The sequence below is a fragment of the Micropterus dolomieu genome, linkage group LG13, assembly GCF_021292245.1.
Source record: "Micropterus dolomieu isolate WLL.071019.BEF.003 ecotype Adirondacks linkage group LG13, ASM2129224v1, whole genome shotgun sequence".
NCBI lineage: Eukaryota > Metazoa > Chordata > Actinopteri > Centrarchiformes > Centrarchidae > Micropterus > Micropterus dolomieu.
This window is the reverse complement of record NC_060162.1, coordinates 2,821,104-2,848,972: the sequence shown is the minus strand read 5'-3', so window position 1 is coordinate 2,848,972 and position 27,869 is coordinate 2,821,104. Positions and strand designations below refer to the sequence as shown.

The window sequence follows — 27,869 nt, the reverse complement described above, 5'->3', positions numbered from 1 at the left end:
GCACCACGTTATGGGAAAAATATTTTCTCTACCAAAGCACAACGTCAGTTTTAGACCTGCAATTCAGTTCACTGCATGATATTTTCCTATACAAAATCTCCAAATAAAAAACTCAGTTCTTTCCCTAAGAGGGCAATCAAGCAGGTGCCTGGTTAGTCATGATGGCTAAACATACAGCCCCGTGGGTGTCTCCTGTTTCCAGCTGAGAGTACTTGTTCACAGTGGTGATTTCCATCAGAACAGGGCAGACAAAGTGCAGGTAATGGCTTGTTTTGCCGTTGCATACATCACATTCACTGTATAGAGTTGAAATGAGCAGCGGTTCTGTCCTTATTATCCTCCCCTGAAATAAAGACCTAACATACATATTATTAACTGGATTTACTTATTCAACTGTGTTACAAAGCAAATAAGCTTCTTCCAAGAAGCCTTTAATGCAAAACAAAATAAAAACATGATAAGAGAGTATTACGTAGGCCATACGACTTTCACTCAGACTAAAGTAGTAGTATTATAAAGTGGTAGTATTCACAAAACTGCAAATACTCCATTACAAGTAAAAGTACTAAGTTCAAAATGCTACTTAAGTAGAAGTACAAAAGCATTTCAACAAAATGTACATGAAGTGTCAGCAGTAAAAGTACTGGTTGTGCAGTAAAATGTCTCCTGTGACCAATCTGATTCTATGACATTATTAGATTATTATTATTACAGTAGCATTTTACTGTTGCAGCTGCTCGAGGTAGAGCTGGTTTTAATACTATAACTAGTTTTACTACTTTATATACAGTTAGCTAGTTTGAACCACTTTATATACAGTTAGCTAGTTTGAACCACTTTATATACAGTTAGCTAGTTTGAACCACTTTATATACAGTCAGCTATTAACTACTTTATATACAGTTAGATAGTTTTAACTACTTTCTAGGCCAAAAATGCATTTGCCAGAAAGTATTGACTGAATAGTAGTTTCTGCCTCAAAATGACTTGATTTCATACAGCAGAGTTATATTTGACAGATTATAAAAACAAAATTATCCCCCTTTTTTGTTTCATATATAATAACATTATACTTTTTAATGACATACTGACGACTAAACCAAAAATGTCCCCGGATTTCATTTCAGAAAACTGGTCACCTTGATATACAGTTAGCTAGTTTGAACTACTTTACATTCAGCTAGTTCAAACTAATTTATATACAGTTAGCTAGTTTTACTACTTTATATACAGTTAACTAGTTTTAACTACTTTATATACAGTTAACTAGTTTTAACTACTTTATATACAGTTAGCTAGTTTTAACTACTTTATATACAGTCAGCCAGTTTTAACTACTTTATATACAGTTAGCTAGTTCGAAGTAATTTATATACAGTTAGCTAGTTTTACTACTTTATATACAGTCAGCTAGTTTTAACTACTTTATATACAGTCCGCTAGTTTTAACTACGTTATATACAGTCCGCTAGTTTTAACTACTTTATATACAGTCAGCTAGTTTTAACTACTTTATATACAGTTAGCTAGTTTTAACTACTTTATACACAGTCAGCTAGTTTTAACTACTTTATATACAGTTAGCTAGTTTGAACTACTTTATATTAAGTTAGCTAGTTTGAACTATTTTATACACAGTTTGCTAGTTTTAAGTACGTTATATACAGTCAGCTAGTTGGAACAACTTTATACACAGTTAGCTAGTTTTAACTACTTTATATACAGTCAGCTAGTTTTAACTACTTTATATACAGTTAGCTAGTTCGAACTAATTTATATACAGTTAGCTAGTTTTACTACTTTATATACAGTCAGCTAGTTTTAACTACTTTATATACAGTCAGCTAGTTTTAACTACTTTATATACAGTTTGATAGTTTTAACTACGTTATATACAGTCAGCTAGTTTTAACTACTTTATATACAGTTAGATAGTTTTAACTACTTTATATACAGTCAGCTAGTTTTAACTACTTTATATACAGTTAGATAGTTTTAACTACTTTATATACAGTCAGCTAGTTTTAACTACTTTATATACAGTTAGCTAGTTTTACTACTTTATATACTGTTAACTAGTTTGAACTACTTTATATACAGTCAGCTAGTTTTATTACAGTCAGCTAATTTGAACTACTTTATATTAAGTTAGCTAGTTTGAACTACTTTGTATTAGCTAGTTTTAAGTACTTCATATACAGTCAGCCAGTTTTATATAAAGTAGTTAAAACTGGCTGACAGTTGAAGAACTGTATACAGAAGAAGAAACAAAGTAAGTCTGAAGAAACAAAGTAAATCTGTGTTAACCTTTCTGACCCTTTCTCTCTTTGCTTTTTTGTTGAAATACTAATGATAATAATTAGAACAGTTATTTAATTATTTAAACATGACAAGGGAACACAACTAGTGTCCTGGCCTACAATAAAGGTTAATGTTCAGTTTTTGTTAAAAAAAGGTGTGTTGATTCAACTATTTGGTCCTTTGGAGGCTGTAGTTTGTTGTGTTGGTGAACTGCATTGTGTTACACAGAGAGGAGTTTCTGTTATTTGTCCTACATTAATAACCTTATAAAGATCATGGAAGGAGGATTTTATGCAGGGCTGTTGTATTGTACTGCATTAATTCGGACTAGTTGGATCTAATAAACTGACAAGTGAGAAGGTTAAGGTTAAAGCTAAAGGTCATTGTATATTACGGGAAAACACTGACAAATGCTGACGCCTTGTGGTGGATTTATGAGCTGCCATGTGTGTTTCTATGGCTACAGAAAAGTGATGGGAACCTGTGTAGTATGATCTGGACAATTAACAGCTGGGTTAGTAATAGTCTGAGCAGACGATACAAAGAAATATGTTTTTTGCAGCCTTTTTGTATAGCACAATGCAAATACAGTTTTGCATTTTTAAAGGACTCTTTAAGAATCATCTTTCAGGTTACTGACATGATGTAATGTTTGCCATGTTAACTAAATATAATCTTTTTTCTTTCTTCGTATTTCTTCTTTGGTGTTTTTATTTTGTGTTTTAATATGTTAAGTTACATTTACAATCAATCAATCAAAGAACGATTCTCACATTCTCCTAATTTAAGATATGACAATAATTTAAATCATGTGCATGCACAAGTACATGCACAGGTTCTTATTCACACTCAGGTACACGCACACACTCCCACACAGACACAAAGAACAGTTCCTCTATCACAATTACAACATGTGCCGTCATTCGGCCTCCTTGATGGTTGTCATGGAGATGTCATTGATAAGGTGGACAAAATAATTTTCCTTTCTGTACATAACTAAAGAAAGTCCTGTGAGGCAGTTTCACGATTAACAGGCCTTTGCTGAATCAGACCTCCTTTAATGAAAAGACAAATCAGACACGCTGTGGCGTTGGGTTGCTATAGTGCTTCACCTTGCGCGTTCATCTCCGTCAACCTTTCCTGTTCTCCCTCTCTGCAACTCTCCAGAGCTGCTGCTGCTGCTGCTGCGGTGAGGGATTAACCATTTCTTAGACCTGCCTGACGACAAGCTTGTATCACTCTCTCTCATCACATACTTTGTCTGAAGAGCAAACACAATCTGAAAAACCTTGACTGCTGCAGCTCCTGTCTCCTCTCACTTACTACCACACACACATCATCTCAGCGCTGCCTGGTCAGAGGACGTCAGTCGCAGATCTGCAACAGGGGAGTAAATGTCTGCAAGAGAGGACTAATCCTGACTGAAGGTTGGTAAGTAGTACAAGATTTTTTCAACTTAATTTTGTCTTCTTATGACCTCTTGACAGAATTAGCACATATGGATGTAAAGATTTGTTGTGGCTGAACAAGAAATAACATTTTAACATGTTGCGTGATGCAATGTTTAATCATTTCTGACTAACACCTTTTTTCTCCACAAGAGTGTGTTACACAGCTCTGACATTTGCACCATGAGCACACACTGGCAATGAGCATATGTGCAAGCACACACACGCGCGAGCACACACACACACACACACACAGTGATGGTAGTGGGCTCTTATAGAGGGTGAGTGTTGAGCTGAGCCTGTTCAGGTGAAGTGGAGTTTTTTCCCCCTCATTCTACAAAACTGTTAGCAGCCTGCAGGCAGTGTGGAAACAATACACTGTAATATACTGTACAATATACCCATTTCGTGTATGTACAGTGCAGTTTGTAAGAATTAAGACATTGGGTGTGAAGGGAAACCCAGGAGTGAGTAGCCTACAGTATGAGGATAACGTGCAGACTTTCAGCTTCATTCAAATGAACTGTGTTTTTGAGGGGCTTTTAATTCAAACATTTTTCTATAATTGAAAAGGTGTAGAGCTGATTTTAGATGTGACATTTGCAAAGCTAAAAAAATCTGACTAAATAATTTTCTTCTAAATCTTAGGAGTGTTGAATCAAATGGTGGAAAGTAAGTAGCCATATAAGTATTTCCAATTTCTGCTACCTTCTGCTGGCTCACTACAATAAAGAATTAATATTGTACTTTTTACTGCACTACATTTATCTGACAGCTATATTTACTTAGCAGATTAAGATTTTAATTAGCATATAAAATATGATGAACTGAACCTTGTAGTAAAGATGAGACGAGCCGCGCAGTGGAAATCAGGCTTTTGAGACTTTTGAGCTAAATGCTAACATGCTCACAATGACAATACTGACACCCTGATGCCTAGCAGGTATAATAATTGCCATGTTTCACGTCCTAGTTTAGCATGTAAACATTTGCTAATTGGTTAGTTGGTTAGTTAGTTACAGCTAAGTAGTATAATAAATGACAACATATCTCGAGCAGATGCCATTTTGCCTGAATAGTAGATACTTCTATCATTTCGAATGCAGTACTTTTACTTGTAATGGATTTTTTGATGTATTGTTATTCTTACTTAAGTTATAGAAAGTTGGGGATCACCAAACTTAATACAATTCATCCTCTGGGAAACATGAACATGTGAACTAAATTTCATGGCAATCTATGAACAACAGTTATATTTCATTCAAAACCACAAATGCCAACCGCACTAGAGGTCAGGGGATCAACAAAGTCCCTGTCAAGTCTTATTCATCCTCTGGGAACCACGAATGTCTGGATCAAGTTTTGTTCTAATCCAGTAAATGTTGAGATATTTCACTGGATAAGTGAAAGATTTGACCATCAAGACAAAAATACACAAGCATAACATCAGAGAGTTTATAAAGATCCAACCCTCTGGCAACAATAAGAAGCCTGTAGAGTTCTGTAAGCGTTTTAATGACTCAGTGATTGACCTGTGCAGCAGTGATGGAAAGATGAAAGCCTCAACAAAAAAAGGAACAGCATGATTGAATGCACGCCACCTCCACCTCATCTGTCAAACACGGTGCAGGTGGTGTTTTGTCTTGGACGTGTGTGGCTGCCAGCGTAAAGAGCTCAGTTTGGTTCAGTGATGATGTCACTGCTGACGGCAGCAGCAGGATGAAGCAGAATAAGACAGAAAACATGTTGTCTGCTTATCTTCAAAGCCAGTGCACGTAAACAGGATACAATCAAGAAGTGAACAAGATACCAAGACTCAAGTGATGTCTGAAGGGCCATAGACTGAGGCCATTTATTGATTGGAACGTATTTCCAATTCCAACCAAATATAAGTCTTCTGGGGTTCTGGGAAAGATTTGTCAAGTCTAAGATAAAAAACCTGATGATGTCATAGTGATGTCATTAAGGTTATTTTCGGCTTGGGCTCGAAGAATTCAAATTATCAACAGAAACAATTGTTCAAACTGTGAGTGTGGAAATTGAAAGACATGGACGTTTACCAGGCAGGGAGGGTCTAATTAAAGACACTACTGAGTAGCATTATGGGACCTGTAGTATCCAGTGTTCTTTGAGTTAGTCCCATACATGGGACTAAAAATTAGGAAATCTCAGTCTCTGCTGCATCCAATTTGAATAGGGGTGTCACAATTCTCCAAATCCATGATTCGATTTGATTTAAAGATTTTTTTTTTATGCAATTAAAACACAGTATTGCAGATTTGTCTAGTTTCCAGGCTATGGCATTTGTCAGATTATCAAGTTTTGATTTGTAAAGATCAAAAGATAATTTGTTAATTTGTTTAAAAAGGCTATGTGGTATCCCCCGTTGTACTGGAAATAGGTGATGTCAAGAATCGGCACTTTACTTACATTTGAAGGATAAGGAACACACTTTTAACTCTTTACACCAGAGTAGAGACACCATCTCCCAACAGTGGAGGACGACTGCAACACAACTTATTCCCAACCTAAAGTGTTGTCCATTCATCTCTTACCAGGAGATTGAACAAACACTCACATTTGGCCTCATGACATCTTTGGCTCAGATGACTAACAATCATACTGACTGTCGTTACAGCCATGAGCACTAACCAAGCGGGATCCATCACCTTGATAACAACGCCACAAAGGTTAAATAGCTGGGACTCGTGATTGTCAGTCAGAGCTGAAGAAACCACCTGAATGTGAAACATATTCAAGAACCTTCAACCAAGTCCAATTGCCCTTGATTTAGCCTTACTTAAAGTACACCATGACATCACTGTTGGGTGTGGCTACAGGTGCAACAGAACCATACCCATTAGTGGTCTGGTCAGCGGTAAAACAGGCTTGAAACTTTCAAACAGAGATAACAGTGAAACACTACTTTTAAACTTAAGTTAAGTCACTTTCTAAGTTTCTACACAGCTGATCTAATATGGGTGTAAACACCATTAAATTATAACTCAGAATTTGCACTTTAAAGGATCAGTCTGGTTCTTTTCTATATTTGCCTTGCTGTCAAAAAATCATGAGACTTTACCAAAACTATGTGTCCTGCCTTCCCGTCTGTGTCTCTCAGCCTCAGTCCTTCTGGTGCCTAAGACACAAGTAATTTCCTAAATCAGCTGGACACTGTAGTTTGTATCAAATGTTAGTCAAACACAATAAAATAGTGCATTTTTTGGGGACTATTTTCAACAGCGTATATCAATCCACATGTGGTGCTCTAGTTAGTATTTGTGGCAGCAGGACAGTTTATGTGATTAAGTCAAAATAAACTTCATAATCCTTAACGTGTTTCTGTTTCATGGGCTGTGACTCATACAGGAAAATGTTGTGTTACTGTCTGAGACATTGGCAACTGCCACCTTATCTGGTCTAATAGAGAGAAGCAAGGACAAACAGTGCAAAGGCGGATAGAAAGTGGCAGCCTTTGCTGGAGCTGCAGAGGACGTTTGCATTAAAAGGAACTGTGGGATCAAACAACTTATTTTACATACATGTAGATTTAAAATCATCTAATTATTATAATTATATACTATTAATATTATAATTATCATCTACAGAACAACTATTGTATTGTAACAAATAGTCACTATGAGTGCAAGCAAGTCTACATTGTCTTTAATAAATGGTGTTTTGTTTCGTTGAGCCATGATGACACAGAGAAGAGAGAAGGCTCAACAATGTGTTCCAGCATCCTGGAACAAGCCTCCTCTTTACCTGCACCCACATACTCAACACAGCCCACCACAACAAGCTAACACTGTCTGGATAAGATCAGTCTGCTACTACATGCAACATGTGACTTGTGCTAGCAAGAGGCCTCTCCTTGCCAGTCATCACGGCAAATCCAGCAACTGATGGAGACACCAAGTGCATGCTAGCCAGTGACCAGGTTTTACATGGTCATGGAACATGTCAAAAACATGGCTTTGGTATAGCAAACTAACTACTGCAGACAAGCTGGCCAGCCAGGCTAAGCTAGCCCTTCTAAGCTAACTAACATGCTGAACTTTCTATGGCACCAAACAAGCATCCTCAGCTGTGTCGTTCTTGCAAAAAACAAAGCATACACATCGGTCTTGGCCATGCTGCAGGAAAAGCTGATATGGGGGCTTGTCTATGATAATGGCTTATGTGCAACTGCTCAACTTTTATTTAATTTTATCCTTTTATATAATTCTCTAAAAGTGTTTTGTTATTTTCAACAGAAACCTTTTACTACATCTCCAAAACCACCAGCTGGGACCAATAGGGATGGAGGGAGAAGGCTGTATTCCTGGGGTAGCTATAGATTCAGGAAACCCCTTGCTAAAAGCAGTCTTCCTTCGTCGCCTGCGACTTACACGGCTGCTCCTGGAAGGAGGTGCTTACATAAATGAGAGTGACAGCCAAGGTCAGACACCCCTGATGGTAGCCTGCAGGACCCATCATACTGACACCCAGAGCGCCAGCCGGGCCAAGCTGGTCCAGTTTCTTCTGGAGAAAGGAGCGGACCCCAACATCCAGGACAAGGAAGGTCGCTCTGCCCTGATGCATGCCTGCCAGGAGCAGGCAGGCCCTGAGGTGGTGTCTCTGCTCTTGGTCAGTGGAGCGGATATTAGCCTAGAGGATCAGTCAGGGACATCAGCGTTGGTCTACGCAGTCATGGCTGGAGACTGGAAGGTTCTGAAGCTGTTGCTCGACACATGCAAGGCCAAGGGGAAGGAAGTGATCATCATAACGACTGACAAATTCCCATGTGGCAAACTGCAAGCCAAGCAGTACCTGAGCATGCCTCCCCTTGGTCCTCTAGATCAGATGGACACAAAGACATCAGCACCTCCTGCATCTCCCTCTGAAATTCAGCTCATCACCTCCCCCCAGTGCACCTCTTCTTCTTTATGTCCCCCAAAACCTGTCTTTTCCTTTAAAGAAGCCCAGTCCTGTGGTGTAAGCTCCCATCCATGTTCCCCATCATGCCCCCAAAGGCTTGGCCAAGTGGCGCCGCACGGATTGCAGCAGCCCCTTCTGAGGTTGAACTCTGAGCCCTGGCTAAAGATCCCAGCGTCTCTGCTCACACAGCAGCCTCACGCAGCCTCGTCTTCAGAAAACAGGAAAGACCTCAACCTAACGGAGGACGTCCCTGTCAAAATTCCCATGAATAGGGACGGGGACAACAGCACAAATTCACCAACTGACAACTTCAAATGGTATGAAGGACGATTGGCAAGGGACAGCGGTGTAGATGGAGACGTAAAGAATGAATGTGCCAAACATGCAGGACAAAATATATCCTTACCAGGTCTCCTATCATCCCACTCTGCCTCCCATCCTAACCTCCATTCTGTTAACCTTGGAACAGATTCAATCACCTCCTCTTCCTCCCTTTCTGGTGACAAAAACCTTTGCACTCCGCTACATCACGGCATGGCCTCGTCAAGCCTTCAGAGCATAATCCAGAGGCGCAAGCTTGGGGAGGACATCTACAGCTCTGATCCCCAGCTAGCTGTAGACATCCAAAATCTCCCTGAGGAGTCCCAGCAGAGAGCACGAGACCTAAGAGAAGGCAAGAAGCTAGCTCTCTTACGCTGCTCCAGCACACAGGGCTCCAGGGAGTCACTGACCTCAGGCCCAAGCAGGAGAGTGCTGTCTGGGTATGAGCGCAGAGGGTCTGGAGCCTTCTTGTTGGACCACATCTCCCAGGCCAGGCCTAGATCTTTGCCACCTCTGACCCTCAACTCAACCATCACCCCCATCCTTAATGTTTATAACCTCAGCTCCAGTGCTGCAAGTGGTTTCAGTGAGAAAGAATCAGGCCACAAAAAATTTCTTCCCTCTGCTCCTCCTGGGCAACCCAAAGAGCTGACCAGGAGGATGCTGCTGAGGAGACACTCGATGCAGACCGAACAGTTCAAAACCACGGGTTAAAATCCAGCCAGGAGGGAAGAGACGCTTGTGTTTTTTTTTAATGTTTTGTCTTGTGATGTCGTGCCTGTAGTGAACTTCAGAGGCAAACCAGATAGACAAGAAAAAGAAACATCCATGTCGATGTAATGTACAAAGTACACTTCAGTGTGCAGTGTGTTGTACCTGTGCATGTAGCTTCAGTGTGCAGTTTTAATGTGCAAAATTCCTTAAATCTGTATCAAGATTTTTTGGCCACTTGGGGCCAGCAGAGCAAGCGGAAAACATCTGACATATTGTCATCTTGTGAAGTTCTTTTAGCTAACGTGTTAGAAAATTTAAATATTAAGTTAAAAAGTTAAAAATATAGCTTGCTCTTCAGCTGCCAAATACTCCACTGTGTTCAGTTAGTCTGTGTGTCTTTGTTCACTTTTGTAGAGGCCAGATACTGTATTGTATGTTTATCAAAGCTTTAAAAAAAAAAATGAATAAGAAAACAGGGTTGAGGGCAGAATTTGCAAGTTCTTAACCTAAGCAGATGGAGCGGCACGATGGTCCGGTGGATAGCGCTGTGGCCTCACAGCAAGAAGTTTGCGGGTTCAAACCTTCCCTTCTGTGTGGAGTTTGCATGTTCTCTCCGGGTGCTCCGGCTTCCTCCAAAGACATGCGGCCTAGGTTGATTGGTGACCCCAAATTGTCCATAGGCGCCTTTCGCCCTATGCCAGCTGGGATTGGCTCCAGCCCCCGTGCCCCTGTACGCAGGATAAGCGGTTGACGATGGATGGATGGATGAACCTAAGCAATAAGCTATAAGCAGTGCAGACATGAATGGAACAGCAATCTTGATAGTATTGTTAATTATTCTCTGAAGGGTTGTTATTTCAAAAGACACCATTCACATTACCTATGGTCCTTTGATCCATTGTTAATATATAAAATATCAGTTTGTGCAGCTTTAAAGTCACTATGTACAGAATTTGAAAATGCCTGACATTGGCGCCTACAAACAATCCCTTCAGAATGATTTAAAAGATGCTACAAACATTAAAAAATTCTACACTTAGTGGCTTTAAATCAACAGTGTTTGAGTGTTGGAATTGTTTTCACACTCACTATTTGCTCAAGGAGTCCCAAATGTTTGTGTCTGTGCAAAGCCATTGCTGGCCACAACGCTTACTGTGTAAGAAAAGCAAGAAATAATTGTCTATTAAAAAGGAATTTATTATAATAAAAAAAAGGTATAACAAGTCACTGTAAAAGGTACATCACTATGCATTAAACACGCATAATCATTTGAAAGTGTCCGTTTGTTCAACCCTGAGTAAAGAAACACATGTGAACTTACTTACACAAACTGCTAAAAACATCTGTTTCCCCACATATTGTATTTACATGATATAGATAGATATAGAATTAAAGACAGTAAAAAGAGCTATTTAAAAACAAAATGGGGTTGTGTATAAATGTATATTCACTTTACAATCTAGTGGCTGCTGGACAATTTCAGATCACAGTAGGCAAAATATATACACATAACAGTATTTACGGCAGGTGACAAACATAATATAAACAGTGGCATAATACAAGACAGCCTATAGGGACAAACAACTTTTGCAATGTTTCACAAGCTACCAGCTGTCACCCCCCCCCGCCCCAAAAAAAAACGGCGGCAAACCAGATTGAGTCCTTTCTGAGACGTATTTGGACAGGCGTAATATCCTCATTGAGTTGTTCAGGCCTTGCGGTCATAGTCGCTGACCCTCTTCTTGATGTGGTTCAGCTTGTTCTTCAGATATTTACACCTGCGCTTCTTCATCTGATAATCTGAAGTCTGAAAAAGGAGAAAAAAAAAAATTGGACAAAGAATATGAGTTATAGAATCACGCTATAAAATAAAATATCACAATTCATTACATTGCAGTAGATGAATGAAATGATCCCACGCACCTTTTTCATGTCCTTTATCCTGTTGTACTCATCCAAAGCATCCTGTTAAAGAAAACGTAAACAATTCATCAGATACATTTCAAAATAGTAAAACGGTTTATTTTGTCTCCCTCACTTCAGTCTAAAAACGGTTACTGACCACTTGGAGGCTACAAAGCTGTCAACACAACACTGACGTATATACCTTGTAAAGTTAATTTACTGTAACTTGTTATCAAACGGTAGCTTATTTTCACATCCGTCTCCCACTCCTACAGAAAATATCTGGCTCTTTAGCTGCTAAATGATCCACTATGTTCACCATCTTGTCAGTAGCTGTGTCTGTCTGCTTATTTGCTGCTGAGCAGGACGTGTACGGCGGCGTTTTAAACATATTTTTATCTGAAAACAAGCCTGCTGCTGGAAAGCTGACTACAGCAGTGAGACTGAAACTTTTAAACATTAGTAGGCCATCAAAACCACAAAAAGTGAAGTTGAAAGATGCAAAAACTGCGAAGTTGGTGATCATTCTCTGAGGGTTTGTCACACAAAAACTCCTTTTACATTACGCATTTCATCCCCTATTCATATGAAAACATTACAGCAGATTTAATGTTCTGTTGAAATTTTAAAGAAAACAACATTTCTGCTGTAGGTTCCACAATCTATCCATTAATATCTTTCAAACTGGACTGACAGAGAGAAAAATATCAGTTGTTGACTATAAGGGGATTGAACAAATAAATATCAAACAGTAACAGTGAGCTCTCACCAGGTACTCCGGGCTGCCCTCCTGCAGTTCATCCAGCTCTCTGTCCACATCTGACAGGTTCTTATTGATGGCGTCCAGCTCCGCCTGCATGTCCTTGTACTCCTGGTGCTCGCGGTCAAATTCACGCTTGTAGTTGGTGCGCTCCTGCTCATTTGTTATGGGAGGGAATTCACTAAAAGAGAGAGAAGACACAGGGGTAAATTTAAATGACTGGAAAAACACATCCGTAAGCTTCGAAGACCCCAGGTACAGTTGGCAGTGTTGGAAACTAAGTATATTCACTCAAGTACGGTACTTGTATACAATTTTAATGTACTTGAGTATTTCCATTTTGTGCTCCTTTACACTTTGACTCCGCTACGTTTCAAAGTAACATATCGAACTCCTTACTCCCTTATATTTACCTGATAGCTTGAGTTCCTTTGTAGATTAAAATTTTGCAAAGTGCAAACACCTAAAGTAATTTCTGTCTATTAAGTCCTAAAAGTGCAAAACACTGCATGAACATTGAATAAAGGTTGAATGCTTTTTGTAAGAGCAATAGATTTGAATGTGTGGTACTTTTTTACTTTTGATACTTAAGTACTTTTAAAACCAGGTACTTTTTTACTTAAGTAGTATTATACTGCATGACTTTTACTTGAGGTATTTGTACTTTAACCTAAATATGAAAATTAAGTACTTCTTCCAACACTGCAACATACATACAAGAATCCACGTCTATATTATATGCCGACAGCATTAATATGTATTAAAGCTGCAACAATTTGTTGATCAAATGATTATTTGATGGACAAAAAACTATTCCCAGTAAAATCAATAATTGTCTTTTTTCACCATTTTAATCCATTCTAACAGTTCAAATCAGCTCTTAGGGCTGATTAGGGCTTCAAGTAACGATTCTTTTCCATTGCTGAATAATCTGTCAATTATTTTCTCGAAAAAAATCGATTAGTTGCAAAGATTTTCAGTTTACTGTTATAGAAAAGTAAAAATCCCCGAACATATTCACATTTAACAAGCTGGATTCAAATGATTCCTCTTACTCAAACCTGATTATTCGATTAATCGTTGCAGCTCCATCCCTGATCAGTTAAAATCAAAATGCTGCTTAAATGTTAATGCATAGGTGATAAATACACATATTAAAGCAAGAAAAGTAATACTTCTGTACTTCTATTTAAGTAAAACTTTACTTGCAGCACTTTAACATGTAATGGACTAATTGACAGTGTGGTAATGCTACTTTTACTTAAGTAAAGGATCTGAATACTTGGACTTGTGAGTGAGTTGGACTCCTGTACGTCAGCACCTCCAATGTGGATCTTTAATTTCTTCTTACCTGTCAAAGTCGTCGTCGTCCAGCTCGTCTCCAGAGGAGTTATAGTCAGTCTCGAAGTCTTGTCCATTGGCGCGGCGTGGCCGGGCTGCGCGTCTCTTCTTGGGCTTGCCACTCGAGCTGGACAAATCTGAGGTTGGGCTGTAGGGAGTCCCATTTTGCAAAGGCCGGTTCTCTTCCACTGAAGGCCTGTGGGACAAGGAGCAGTATTCATATTGTTAGATTCATTATAATAACAAAGACCATTACAGTTTTTCTCCATTGCTCTAACACTATAAGCAGGCTTTTGAACTAAAAACCATAACTCCATTTTTCAAAAAGAACACCAATTTCCCTAAACTCTACACACAAATCCCGTCATTTCTCATTGCCTACAACATGTGGTCATTGAGAAAGCACAGACATTCAGAAGCTTCAATAGACCGGAGTCAGTTCATTCAGTTTAGGAACAATGGATCCAGACAAATCTGAAGGAAGAGGTGTAGGACACCAGAGAGGAGGAGGAGGAGGAGGAGGAGGAAGAAAAAGGAGGAGGTAGAGGGAGGAGGAGGAGATGGGAAAGGAGGTGAAGGACGAGAATCTCTGGCCTGTCCCAGACCAAAGACAGGATGCTGGGGCAGAATAATTAGTTGTTCGGTGTGCTGCACTGTATATTACACAAAGAAATAAAAAATGTGCAAATGTTTAAATTTGTTATTTCTTTTGTTGTGTTTATCGTGTGAATAGTTTTTTGAGGGAGAGAATCACAAGCAACATAACTTATAACCAGTTTTGTAGTATTGTTTAAAATTTATCTCAGACTGTGTTGCAGTGTGTGTGTTTCTGCGGGAAAAGTTTCTTTTTTCAGCAAGGCTGAATTGTTTTGAGTGGAGAGCTTCATTTTGACCTGAAAATTTAAAGTTTTAGGGGAATTGGGTGAGAAGCTGTGGATTTGTGTTTAGAGTTTTGAGAAAAAGAGACATATTTTCAAGAAATGTGTTTAAGCAATTTAGAAAAACTGCAAAACAGTAACACAGAACTACGGTAACTGTAATCTAAGTAACAGTAGGAGGCGACTACATTACATGGATTGCAAATGTGAGTCCCCAAAGGCAAAATAGCATCTGTAAATCTACTAAACTGTTACACGTATGTTTTGCTTATGAGATGTAGGAGGAAGTAAAATACAGCCATTTTGATTTGTGATCTCATCTTGATGAGTAAACAGGACAACAATGACTTCCTGCAGACATGTCCCTTTTCATGTTCCCTAATCAGCACGAAAGTATTTCACTTAGTTTCAGTGTTGCAAGAAAAAGTGGCTCATTAAGTCCTTTGATGAAACTGGCATGGTGACTGACGATCGTAACAATCTGAAAAGACGAGCTCATTCTGCTTAAATGCTTCCAGTATCTGTGTTGTATTTGCGGAAATTTGGCAAATTTTTTTTGGCAGCAGCAATCTGAAGAAAACCGGTCTAAAGTCAAGCACCCGCTCCATAATACACAATACTTCCATACAGCCATGACCCATGAAAACTTGTTTCTGCTGCCCCCGAGTGGCCAAAAATTTTAATTATTGAAGGGTTAACAAGGAAAATGTTAAAGGTTGATCCAATTGCTTTTTCTTTCTGAGAACTTCCTGAAGGTGTCTCATTTCTGTCCAGATCAGGTTCACATTTTGTCCACCTGTGTCTGAGCAACTTTTTCATATTGCCTTCAGGGACAGTAGTCCCCATTAACAGCTCAACACTCACTTTACATTTAAACTTTAGAGAACATGCTGCAAACATAAACCCCTGGTCTAAAGGCCAATTTATACTTCTGCATTAAGTCATCGTGAGCATTTATGCTTGTGCGTTGGTGTCTGCGTCGTTCCACAATTAAACCGTCAAAACGCTAGTTGGCTGTCGGGTTTCTATGTTCCCTTGCCGCTGTTTTTAGTTTAGCCACTGTTGTTGTTTGTGTGGGCTGCTACAAACAATGATGGTATGTACGACCCTTAAAAGCAGTTGAGGCAAAAGATGGAGGACAAGCCGGACATGTGTAGGAGGAAATGCCAAGCCGACCAATCACAGTTGGCCCTTTAGACACTGCCATGTCATTGCAACGTCCCCACTTTGATCACAGCTCTCTACTGTGAACCGTTTATAGAAAAAGGCCAAAAACCTTTAAAAAAAAGTGTTTGTAGCATTGAACTGGGACACTGAGTAGCACCAATTGCTGCACAAACCCGCCCTTCCTGGCACACAGTACATAAAACAACACCGGCCTTTTGTCACTGCAGATGTTTCTCGCTCAGTAAACTCACTGTGGGGTGATGCTGTAGGGAGGTTTGTCATAGTTGCTCTCGTCATCCAGGTAACTCCTGGAGCCCCTCAGCTTCTCAGGGTAGTCTGACATCGGGAGAGCGTCAGGGGCCGTGGACACATTGTTCACCTTTTGGGGGGAAAATTCACACACATTAGCAACTACAGGCTAATACTTGTCCTCTTGCGACTCAGTTTAAAAAAAAAAAATTTTGTGATTCACTGTAACTTTTGATGCTGTATTCAAACCTGTGAATTAAAAAGATCATTTGCTTTTTGCAAGATCATAGATTTGAATGTGAAGTACTTTTTATACTTTAGTACTTTTAGAACCAGGTGCTTTATTACTTTTACTTGAGTAATATTTTTCGTGAGGTATTTGTACTTTTACCTAAGTATGAAAATTAAGTACTTCTTCCACCACTGCAACATACATACCGTACATACAAGAATACATGTCTATATTATACCCCGACAGCATTAATATGCATTAGAGCTGCAACAATTTATAGAATAAATTATTATTTGATGGTTAAAAAACTATTCTGATTAGTTTCAATCTCCCACATCCGTGATAGTAAAAATTAATAATCGTCTTTTTTCACTATTTTAATCTACTCTAACAGTTCAAATCAGCTCTTAGGGCTGATTAGGGCTGTAAGTAACAATTATTGCCATTGCTGATTAATTTGTCAATTATTTTCTTGATAAAATCGATCAGTTGTTTGGTCTATAAAACGTCAGAAAATGGTGAAAAACGTCGATCAGCCTTAGATGACGTCAACAAACCAAAGATATTGAGTTTACTGTCATAGAAAAGTACAGAACATTCACATTTAAGAAACCAATTAGTCGATTATCCAAATAATTGACGATTAATTTAATAGTCAACAACTAACTGATTATTCGATTAAAATTAAAAATTGTCTTTTTTCACCATTTCCTGACATTTTATAGACCAAATGATTAACTGTTTATGAAAATAATCATTAATTGCTGCCCTACCACAAGAGAAATATGATCCTTATACAAAACAGAGCTGCACTAAGCTATTTGAAATAATCTAAAAAACTAAACAGTGCTTTTACCAATGACAGTTTGACGGGTGACTCCCTCAAAGAAACTCCCTGGATCTTTACCATCTCTGGTATGAAAAGCCTGCGTGGACTTGTCCTCTAAAAATATGCGACAGTACTGAGCTACACCCTGTATGTGCTGCAGGTTGCTACAGTCACACTGCCTCAGCTGCACAAGCTATAGGGAAATAAACGCCTACGGCTCCCAGTATCATGTTGCTAACAGTGGAGTTAATGTGTTCAGAGTACCAGTCCGACCTGTTCTTTCTGGTCGTTGCTCTGCAGTGAACTGCAGGGACTTTGCTGCGCTGAATGTCATCGTTGCTTTCAACTATCCACAAACTGACTCACCTACTCATCGCTACTTACTAGGGCATGTCAAAGTTTGAGAGCTGTTCTTCTGAAAATAGCTTAGAAAAGCATGATACACCATAAAATGTAAATACTGAAGTTTGAATGTACTGACAGCAGTGAGATTGAAACGGTCATCCGTGTAGGGCCACACCTTGAAACCAAGCACAAGCTCCACACTTCCCCTCCCCCGCCGACAAACAGGTGACTGCCACCAAACTGGTTGAACCACTTCAGCTGATACAAAAACACTGCGCTTCATTAGAGAACACAGGCGGACACTTTACTTGAGACAAGCTTTCAGGCTCAGTATTAATAGCCTCTTTTGATTTTAGTGTCAGGTTTATAGCTGAAATTAAAAATTTGCTTATCAATAATTAACCATTCAGGGCTGAAACTGATGAATATTTTCATTATCAGTTAATATTTTTGTCTATAAAATGCCAGAAAATGTTGTGTTATACTTTAACACACCCCGGGGCAACATGTCTTCAAATGTCCAAAACTCCAAAGATATTCAGTTTACCATCATGTTTGACAAAGACAAACTTCAAAACTTCACATGTGAGAAGCTGTGAACAGCAAAAATAATGATTATTCAATTTTTAAAAATAGTTGAAGGTAATTTTCTGTTGATTGATCCACAAATTGTAGCAGGTCTATAACTGTTTAAGCCAATTATCAAATCGAAATGATAAATATTTCCTGGTGAAAGCTGCTGCCTTCTAAAGACATGTAGCATCCTGTCTATCCAGGATTTGTGGCATTTCTCTTTTGTTATAATACTGCAATTTTAAAGGATTTTAATCTATTCCATCTCTTAACACTATCAGCCCTCATTATTATTACTACTATTTATTCATTACTAATTATACATATACTATTTATTCCCGTCTGTCACATACTGTACATATTTCCACACTCCTATTTATATTTTTAGATTTATACATGTTCTATTTACCCACTCTTTATTATTATTATTTATATTTCTTTAATTCCTTGATTAGCAAAGTGAGCAACTGTAACAACAATTTTCTCATCTGGGAACAGAATGTGAAGACGTCTCCTTGGCCTTTAGGAAATTGTGGGGCATATTTGTTTATATTTTTCTCACATTTTGTAGAACATTTATTGATCAAGAAAACAATATAGATAAATTCTTAATGAAAATAATTGTCTATGAAACGTTTTGCAGTCAAAAAATCCCCAAAATATTATTTTCCTAACATAAAAACAGAGGAAAGCAGAAAATCCTCACGTTACAGATGCGTAAGTTGATCTTTTTTAGTATTGTTGCTTGAAATATGGCTAAAAACAATTACTCTTTCTGCTGTTTGACTAATCGTTTAATACGACTAACTGTTGCAGCTCTTGCATGTTGAATAATTAAAACAATGCACTGCCACTCACCCACGCTTCTACATCTTGAGGCGGCTCCGGCTCCGGCTCCTCGAAGGCCTTCACTTTCCTCCACAAAATGTTGCTCTTGCCGAACTCCTGGATTTTCTGGCGAGTCTTTAGCGCGAAGACGAGCATGATGATTAGAGCGGCGACGACCAGGAAGGCCAACACTGCAGCGATGGCCTGAAATGAGACATACAACAGTTACAAACAGAACAAATCCTCCCGCGCCAACAAAAGGTCACGTCACGTCACGTCACATAAGACAAGGAAGACCAGGAAGTCAAAAGTGTGTGTTCACCTCTTGTGGCTCCACGACACAGTAGTGGTAAAGATACTGATTGATGAACACTCCTGAAAGCTGTGGTTGTTGGTACTGTGCACATAGACCTGTAATTTGGGCACCGTAGACCGATCCATAGGACTGAGCCATGGGGTTCACTGCCATCAAGTATACTATGGCGGCAATTAGCATTAGGAATGCTAGGATGGCGCAGCTGATCACCACGGCCAGGTAGAACTTCCTGCTGTATGATAGGCTCTGGTGAGACACGACGATGATGAAGATGGCCAGGGAAAAGATGAAGGCGATGGCTGCCATGGCAATGATAAACCCTTTGGCCTTAGCGGGGTCGTTGTAGTTCCCTCCGAGTGTCCCGTAGCCGTAGTTGTTTCCAGCTCCGTACATGGAGCCGCCACCAAAGCTGTTGTATCCCATTCCGTTGACTCCCCCAGAGCCAGCCCCAAAGCTATCCATGACTCCCTGAGAGTCCCAGGCCAGCGTGGAGGCAACGCAAGCAAATATACCCACGGACATGATGAGGATCATGACGCACATGATTTTGATGATGCCTGGCGGAGACGCCCAGCGGTAGAAATGCTGGAACTCGTCGTCTGGGTAGTAGGAATAGGCCGGTTGGGAGGGGGCTTTACTGTAAAGAGAGTAAGAAGACAGAAAAAACATAGCATTAAATAAAAATTAAAAGAAATCCGCAAAGTAAGGCCATAAGGATTTGACCTTGAAATATTTTACTTTGAAAACCATCGGTCTGAATAAACAAGGTCGGAATTATTTTAAAACGTTGTGCAATTTCATTTTATGTGGTTTTTGGTCAGTACCAGAACCAATATTAAAAAAAAACAAAAAACAAAACTATATTCAACTCGCTCAAAGTAAATAGGTCATTTCCATGACAAAAACTTCAGTAAAAAAATACAAAAACCCCCAAAAAACAAAAATCAAGTTGCTTAAATTAATGAAATTTAGACACCAAAATTTAAGGGAGGGAAATTCATTAAATTGAAGTCACACATAAATTCATGTAGATGGGTTTCAAAGTAATTTAACATAAATAATTCACTAATGGTCACATTTCACGTAATTTAAACCAAGCTCAAACGCTTTCTTTGTTTCCATATGGAGAGTATTCATATATAGTCTGTATATTGATATAAATAAAATACAACAACAGGAAAGTGAAAGAGACTCACTATTCCCCATCTGACTCATAGGGAGGTGGACTCCCATTGGGCCTGGAGGACATTACTGCTGGATCCACTGGGTGCTGCTTGGTGAAATGAACCTGGAAGAGGATTTATACTGTTAGGACAGATTTACTTAGTAATACATTTTTTTCTCAGAAGTGATCATTTGGACTGTAGAATTTGACATAAATGACAGTTACAGTTTCGTCACAGATTATTTGCCTTTTTATTTTAATTCCACATTTGTGTACACATACCTGGCAATAAAGCTGATTCAGATTTTTGCTTTAAAAAAAAAAATGCTTGCGATTATTTTTCTGTGTAACAACAAATCGATTAGTCGATTCAGGTTGAATATAAATTCATACTACAACCATGATAACATCCTGTGTTATTTTAATTTCATTCTTCAACGCCAGTCTCAGCTGTCGTGAAATCAGCTCAAACTGAAACATCTCTAAACTTTACACTCGTGTCATCAGAGCTATAAAACCACAAATAATCCTGTTTCATCCAAATAAATCAGCCTAATAATCTCGCACTTTGCTCACAATTTCCCCGTTGATCTTTACCACACAGGAGCTGCTGTTAAGGAGATAATAGATTTGACCCATAATAACAACACACCTTTCTTTGTTGTATCGACAGGTAAAAGTTTTTAGGGATTTATAACAAAGTACAGAAGCCTCTTGTGCTAATCTCTCAGACGGAAGTCGACACACTCACCTGTCGCTCCGCAGGTGTTTTCTTCTCTCTGCTCCACCAGAAATGTTTCAACTGAAACTGCTGCTGCAGATAAAAACAATCCAGGCCCCACCCAGGTGAGCTCCGCTCTCGGCCAATTAAGCCCCGCCCCCTTGAAGGTGTCACATTACCGAACAACACAGGAAGTTCTCACTGTCTTCAAGGAAATAATAAATAATGATTCATGGATGTTATTGAACTTTAATGTGTTGTTATATCTTAAAAAGGACTTACATTTGTATGGAATCCAGAGACTGACATAATGTAGTAGCTGTTTAGATAAGTCATAGATATTGTTATTTTTCTTTTAATTTTAAAAGCGACAGCATATAGTATATTATATATATATTCAATGCAGGGACATATACATATATCCCACAAATAATTCATAGATATTATTGAACTTTAATGTGTTTTTACATCTCAAAAGGACTTATCATTACATAGTATGGAGTCCCGAGACTGACAAAATGTATTAGACTGACAAAATGTATCCCGAGACTGACAAAATGTATTAGTCAAAAATAGTTATTTTGTTTTCATTTAAAATGCAGAACAACAGCATTTATTATACACAAAGCAAGGAAATTGAGAAAAGCATATAATCCCGTAATATCTCACAAATAGGCTAATTCATAGATGTCACTGAACTTTAATGAGTTTTTACATCTCAGAGCAACTTATCATTACATACGTATGGAATCCCGAGACAGACAAAATGTAAAAGCTGATCAGACAAAATACAACTGAAGATAAAAAAAGGAAAAACAAATTGCACTTTGTAGCCTCAATTTAGCTTAACTTACACTCTCACTGTGAATTAATTTTATTCTTAAACTGAGATATGTGGATATACTTCTGCTTGTTGAACTGTGGATGTCATCCAATTCATAAAAACTCTATAATATCTATTATATATAATATGGTATTAAATTCTGCATGCAAAAGTCAAATCAAAAGCACCTTCTTGAGCCCATATAATTAAATTGGAGTGTAAGAAGAAATAGCTTTAAACATTTCCTTCATTTAACTTCCTATCGGCTGATAAAATAAACTAAAACTTAATTGATTTTACTCTCTTATTAACATCATATATGATAGCTATTTTTGTTTTTCAACAACTTAATTTTTAAGGTCTTGGGAAGAAAAGGACAAATAATGAAATGAAATGTGTGCAAAGGCCAAATGACAACTTAAAATGAATCAAGTGATTCATGGTGAAGAAAAAATATAGCATATATATCCAGTTCTATTTTTATCTTATATATTTAAAAGTCTTCTTGCATTTTTCCAGATCGAGAAATTTTTCAAAAAGTTACACACAGGGGACTTCTGGTATGAACGCGAACGAGTAAGTCACGCTCGATCCTGATATAAACATACAACGGTCCTTGAAAGTGCAGGCAACCTCGGTTTGAAAACGGAGATGCCAAATCTTGGAAAAACGAGTAGGGTTAGAGAGAAAACACAGACACAAGCAAAGCTAATGGGGCACAAAGCATGGAGCATAAAACCAGCAAAGATGCTAATGTCAGCATGGAGACTCCTGAACAATAGGGCAGCTCACCGCGGCCAAAGAAGAGATACTGGTGGCGATAAACAGCTTGAATTCCAAGTTCTCAACTAGACTTGATGCTATTCTCACTGCCGTTGAAGAAACTAAGAAAGAACTGTCTGACCGTGTTCGTCCGCCATGGACGAGCACATTGAGCTACAAGAAACTGTTAAAGCTCTTAAGAAAAGGAACGAAGTTCTGGAAGATAAAGTTGCGGACATGGAAACAAGGTCACGCTTGAAAAACCTGAGGTTGGTGAACTTGCCCAAAGGCGTAGAGGGCCTGGACCCATGCTCTTTTATGGAAGGCTGGATACCGGAGGTGCAGATGTGAAGCTACTTATAGGATGAGAGAGTATCTGCCACTACGGACTGCAAAATAATGTAATTTGTATTACTTTGAATGGGGAGTCAATGGAACATAACTCTTTGTTTTTTCCCCCATTGGCCTATCTGTGTAAAGGTGTGCGTGGGTATGTGTGTATTTGTAGGTAACAAGTATACGTATAAACACACATGCTAAAGTCAAAGCAGAGATATATCAATATGTGGAACACTGGAAACCTATTTTTATTACAGGAATTTATATAACATAACTTCTTGAGGATGCTGACATTAGCAGCAGTTATTATGCTTACACTGATTTATTATATTTGTCTCATATAATTCATAAAAACATTACGGAGTAGGAAGGGCAAATGAAGCCTAATTTTTATTTTTCATTTTTAATTTACATCGGTCCGGGTGTAGGCTGAGTGGACTGAGCCGTAGATCGGTCCATAACAGCGTCTGGAAGCAATAGATAGGAGGGCTTCCCATTCAGTTGGGAGAATTGTTTTTTAAAATTTTTATTGCTGTATAACATGTTCAATGTGTGTTCTGACGTTTAGACGTGTTAATCCTCATGGCCTCATGGCAAAGGTTATGAATAAGCTGAAAGACACTGATTCAAAAATTGCTTTCCTGCAGGAGACACATACCCTAAAGAGGACAATGTAAAAATTAGGAGCAGACGGTAGGGAAGCACCTATGCAGCATCATTTACATCACAAGCAAGGGGAGTCATGACTCTTATTCACTATTCTGTGCCCATTCAAATTACTAATGTAATCAGGGATACATGTGGTAGGTATCTGATTATTAAGGGATCGCTGCTCTCAGTTAACTTGAATTTAGTTAATACATATGGCCCCAATAAGGATGAGCCCGGCTTTTATAGACATTTATTTCTCACACTCGCATCTCTCCCAGGAGAATATATTATTGCAGGGGATTGTACATGTAATGTAATGTAATTGTACATTAGATCCGACCAGGTCTACAGGTACTGATCAAACTCATGCTAGAAGTACAACAACTATTCATCATTTCATTAAAGAGTTAAATCTGCTAGATATCTGGAGACACTTGAAACCTAACGATGTAGCCTATTCTTGCCACTCGAGTACTTTTCAGACATACTCACGGATAGACTACTTTTTAATCTCTGCATCATTACTTTCAAAAATACGGGGCTGTTACTATGGTAGTATATTAATATCAGACCATGGAATGTGCTGTCTGATTTATACAGATGGAAATCTTGCAAGGGACCCACCAAGATGGAAATTTAATCAGAAGTGGCTACAAGATGAAGCATTTATAAAATATGTGGGGGCGGAAATAGATAATTATTTTAAAGATAATACAACGCAAACAACAGCATGTATCAAGTGGGATGTCTTTAAAGCCTTCCTGAGGGGACACATAATTAGCTATACTGCATCCAAATTTAGAGAGTCACGCCAGAATAGGCAACAGCTAGAATCCAAAATACAAACTCAACAGGAGCAGGTGTTCAGGAATAGTACTCCTGAAGTAGAAAAAGAGTTATTGCTATTAAGAGCAGAATATAATAAATTATTGGCTGATGGGGTAGCACAGTCTGCTAAGGCTGAACATTTTATGGGCACGGTGGAAAATGTTTGGCATGGCAGATCAAACAGTTAGAAACAACAGTTAGAAACTTTGATTGTAAAAGATAATGGTGACACAATTATAGACCCTGCTGAAATAAACAACGAATTTAGGGAATACTATAAAAAAACTATATGAACCACAAGTTGACTATGAACCCAAAGCCCAAAAAACATTTTTAGAGAAGCTAAATATTCCAACTATCTCTGAGGAACATGCAAAGACGTTAGAGGCAGATCTTACAGAGGAGGAAATAGGCATGAAAGCAGGAAAAGTAGCAGGTCCAGATGGATTGCTAATAGACCTATATAAGAAATTTAAAACAAAAATGCTCAAACCACTACTGGAAATGTTTATGGAAGCATTCGACAACGGCAGTTTACCCAAATCTAAGTTAGGTGCGTTGATAACATTATTGTTATGGTTATTTTCAGCTCATGGTTGAAAATTTGTGTTTTATTTGTGCTATACAGGACTCCCTGGTAAAAGAGACTGTGTCTCAATGGTTTATATATAAAAAAGGTTTATATATTGCCAAAGCCAGGAAAGTCTAATAATAGATACGGAAATATGAGACCAATAAGTTTACTAAACTCTGATCTCAAAATTCTTTGCAAAGTTTTAGCAAGACGGTTGCAAGAAACGTTACCCAGTGTAATACATAGGGATCAAAATGGGTTCATTCTCGCTCGCCAGGGATTCCATAATGTTAGGAGGGTCCTTAATATTATCCAAAGCTTGGAGAGCCTGCAGAAATACTAACAAACAAAAATATCAGAACCAATAGTAATCAAGAGGATGCCGTCAAGGATGCTTGTCCCCGCTTTTGTTTACTCTAGTGAACCATTCGTTATAGCTGTACATGGGAATTGTGGGAATAATAACTGGACAGTCAGAACATAAACTTTCATTATACGCGTATGATGTAATTTTGTATATATCATACCTTAACAAAACAACCCCTGCTCTATAACAGTTAATAAACTCATTCAGTTTCATCTCAGGGTATACCATTGACAATACTAAGTCCTCAACTCTATGACTTAATGAAAAAGAAAAGGAAAACCCAATTACAGAGGCTTCCCAATTCAATGTCGTTGATTGCTTTACATATTTAGGAATACAAATTAGACCTAAATTAGCTCAGAGTGTCGAAAGCAAACTACGGGCCCTTGATGGAAGAAATAATCGTTTGATAGATGGCCCACCCTGCCCTTATCCCAGATTGGAAGAATAAATATTATAAAATTTAGTATACTCCGTAAAATATTGTATGTATTTCAGAATATTCCTCTACCTCGATTTCATAAAATCAGGCTATTTACAGAATTCATATGGGGAAATAAATGTGCCAGAGTCCGCTTGTCTCTCCTGTACTTACCATGTAATAAGGGGGGGTTAAAATGTCCCAATATATCCTGGTACTACTGAGCAGTACAATTAACAACCCTTAAGTTTTATTTTGCAACAAGGGATATTCCTCAATGGAAAGAAATGGAATCAGAGGGATTAATCTTACCTTTACCCCTATATTTATATTCATATACACATTTGTGAAACTAATGGAACGAACTACTAATCCAATTGTTAAAAATATGATTAAGGTGTGTTTTGGAGTGAAAAAATGTATTAAAGAACCCAATAAATTATCTCAATTCAGCCCCATTTGGGGAAACCGACACTTTACCCTATGGAGAGCAGACCCTTAATTTAGAGCGTGGGCATCAATAGGCATGAGAAAAGATTCAGGACCTGTATATGCCAAAATAAGATGTTATGATGTCATCTGAAGAAATTAAACAGAAGTATGATATAGATAAAAAATATTTTTTTAAATACCTTCAACAAGAGTTTCATCAGAGCTAATTAAAAATAGTCTTACAACTAAACCAGCAGTATCCAATTTTGAAAGAATTTTATCCAAGGACAGTTTAAGTACAGGAGCTATATCAGAGCTGGATGAATTATTAATGGCCAATTCACCAGAAAATTCAGACTGCAAATGGAGTAACAACCTGGGGAGTGAGATTTCTTTAGAGGACTGGGGAGCAATATGTACGAAGGCTCACTCTCAGGATTGCAGGTTGCCTGTTAATCGGAAGGTCGGCGGTTCAATCCCCAGGACAAGTATCCTTGGGCCACGAATTGCGGCTGTTCCGCCAGTGCGTGAATGATAGTTTCTGTTTGAGCACTTGGGCTCAGTGTGTGAATGCAGATGTAGTGTGCTTTGAGTGGTCGAAAAGACTAGGCACTATACAAATACGGAGCATTTACATCACACCAGCTAAATTAAATAAATATAACAGTGACATTCCTGACTTATGTATAAAATGTATGAAAGAAAAAGGGACACTGTTTCATCGTGTGCGGCAGTGCAACAGTTCATCAAGAGCTAACGGATATTGATAGATATGTGTCTCTTGAACGCTAAAAAATCAAAAGCATTATTCTAGAAAAAGACCAAACTACCATATACTACATTTTGGGTTGGGCAAATGTTTACAGCCTTCCCTCTGGAAAAAATAACAGACAGGGAAACAACCTCTTTGATAAGGTTGGGGGGCCTTTCAATTTGTTTGAGACGGTTAACAGAGGAAGGGGAGGGTTGAGTAATGACTAATGTAAACCTCGTAATATGACTAGTGAGAGTTATAAGTTATACAATGTGCAATTTGCTATATAATTTTTGGAAGGAATGTGGGGAAGATGTTTGTCTGAGATGGTTGTCAATTATCATTATTATTTAAATGTTTAATATATATATATATACTTCCTGCTGTATGATAGGCTCTGGTGAGACACGACGATGATGAAGATGGCCAGGGAAAAGATGAAGGCGATGGCTGCCATGGCAATGATAAACCCTTTGGCCTTAGCGGGGTCGTTGTAGTTCCCTCCGAGTGTCCCGTAGCCGTAGTTGTTTCCAGCTCCGTACATGGAGCCGCCACCAAAGCTGTTGTATCCCATTCCGTTGACTCCCCCAGAGCCAGCCGCAAAGCTATCCATGACTCCCTGAGAGTCCCAGGCCAGCGTGGAGGCAACGCAAGCAAATATACCCACGGACATGATGAGGATCATGACGCACATGATTTTGATGATGCCTGGCGGAGACGCCCAGCGGTAGAAATGCTGGAACTCGTCATCTGGGTAGTAGGAATAGGCCGGTTGGGAGGGGGCTTTACTGTAAAGAGAGTAAGAAGACACAAAACAAAACATTGCAAAAAAAACAAAACAACATCGGTCTTAATAAACAAGGTCGGAATTATTAGAGCTAAAAAAATAAAAATATAAGCTGCTA

General features: G+C 38.6%; 2 protein-coding genes across 4 annotated transcripts in view; one reads left to right on the top strand and one right to left on the bottom strand.

Annotated features, from left to right (window-relative positions):
• The first annotated feature begins 2,166 nt into the window (after positions 1-2,166).
• On the top strand, positions 2,167-10,934 carry LOC123981452 (ankyrin repeat domain-containing protein 34B-like). Of its 3 annotated transcripts, none has more exons than XM_046066286.1 (3): positions 2,167-2,272; positions 3,469-3,728; positions 8,006-10,934. In XM_046066286.1, exon 3 carries the CDS (start codon positions 8,052-8,054, stop codon positions 9,702-9,704), a length of 1,653 nt encoding a protein of 550 aa, XP_045922242.1. In that variant the 5' UTR covers positions 2,167-2,272; positions 3,469-3,728; positions 8,006-8,051; the 3' UTR covers positions 9,705-10,934. The 3 variants fall into 3 exon arrangements, with proteins under 3 accessions (XP_045922242.1, XP_045922240.1, XP_045922241.1); XM_046066284.1 differs by having other exon boundaries at positions 3,469-3,732; XM_046066285.1 differs by lacking the exon at positions 2,167-2,272 and having other exon boundaries at positions 3,347-3,732.
• LOC123982177 overlaps positions 10,881-27,869 on the bottom strand; it is a 38,190-nt gene continuing 21,201 nt past the window's right edge. The window contains exons 13-23 of the mRNA XM_046067598.1: positions 27,342-27,752; positions 20,945-21,037; positions 20,575-20,602; positions 20,324-20,415; positions 19,134-19,764; positions 18,842-19,015; positions 16,007-16,134; positions 13,721-13,906; positions 12,379-12,550; positions 11,628-11,669; positions 10,881-11,511 (exon numbers count right to left, since the gene is read on the bottom strand). Coding sequence (XP_045923554.1) covers positions 11,413-11,511; positions 11,628-11,669; positions 12,379-12,550; positions 13,721-13,906; positions 16,007-16,134; positions 18,842-19,015; positions 19,134-19,764; positions 20,324-20,415; positions 20,575-20,602; positions 20,945-21,037; positions 27,342-27,752 — 2,056 coding nt within the window. The 3' untranslated portion in view covers positions 10,881-11,412. The remainder of the gene's footprint in view (positions 11,512-11,627; positions 11,670-12,378; positions 12,551-13,720; positions 13,907-16,006; positions 16,135-18,841; positions 19,016-19,133; positions 19,765-20,323; positions 20,416-20,574; positions 20,603-20,944; positions 21,038-27,341; positions 27,753-27,869) is intronic.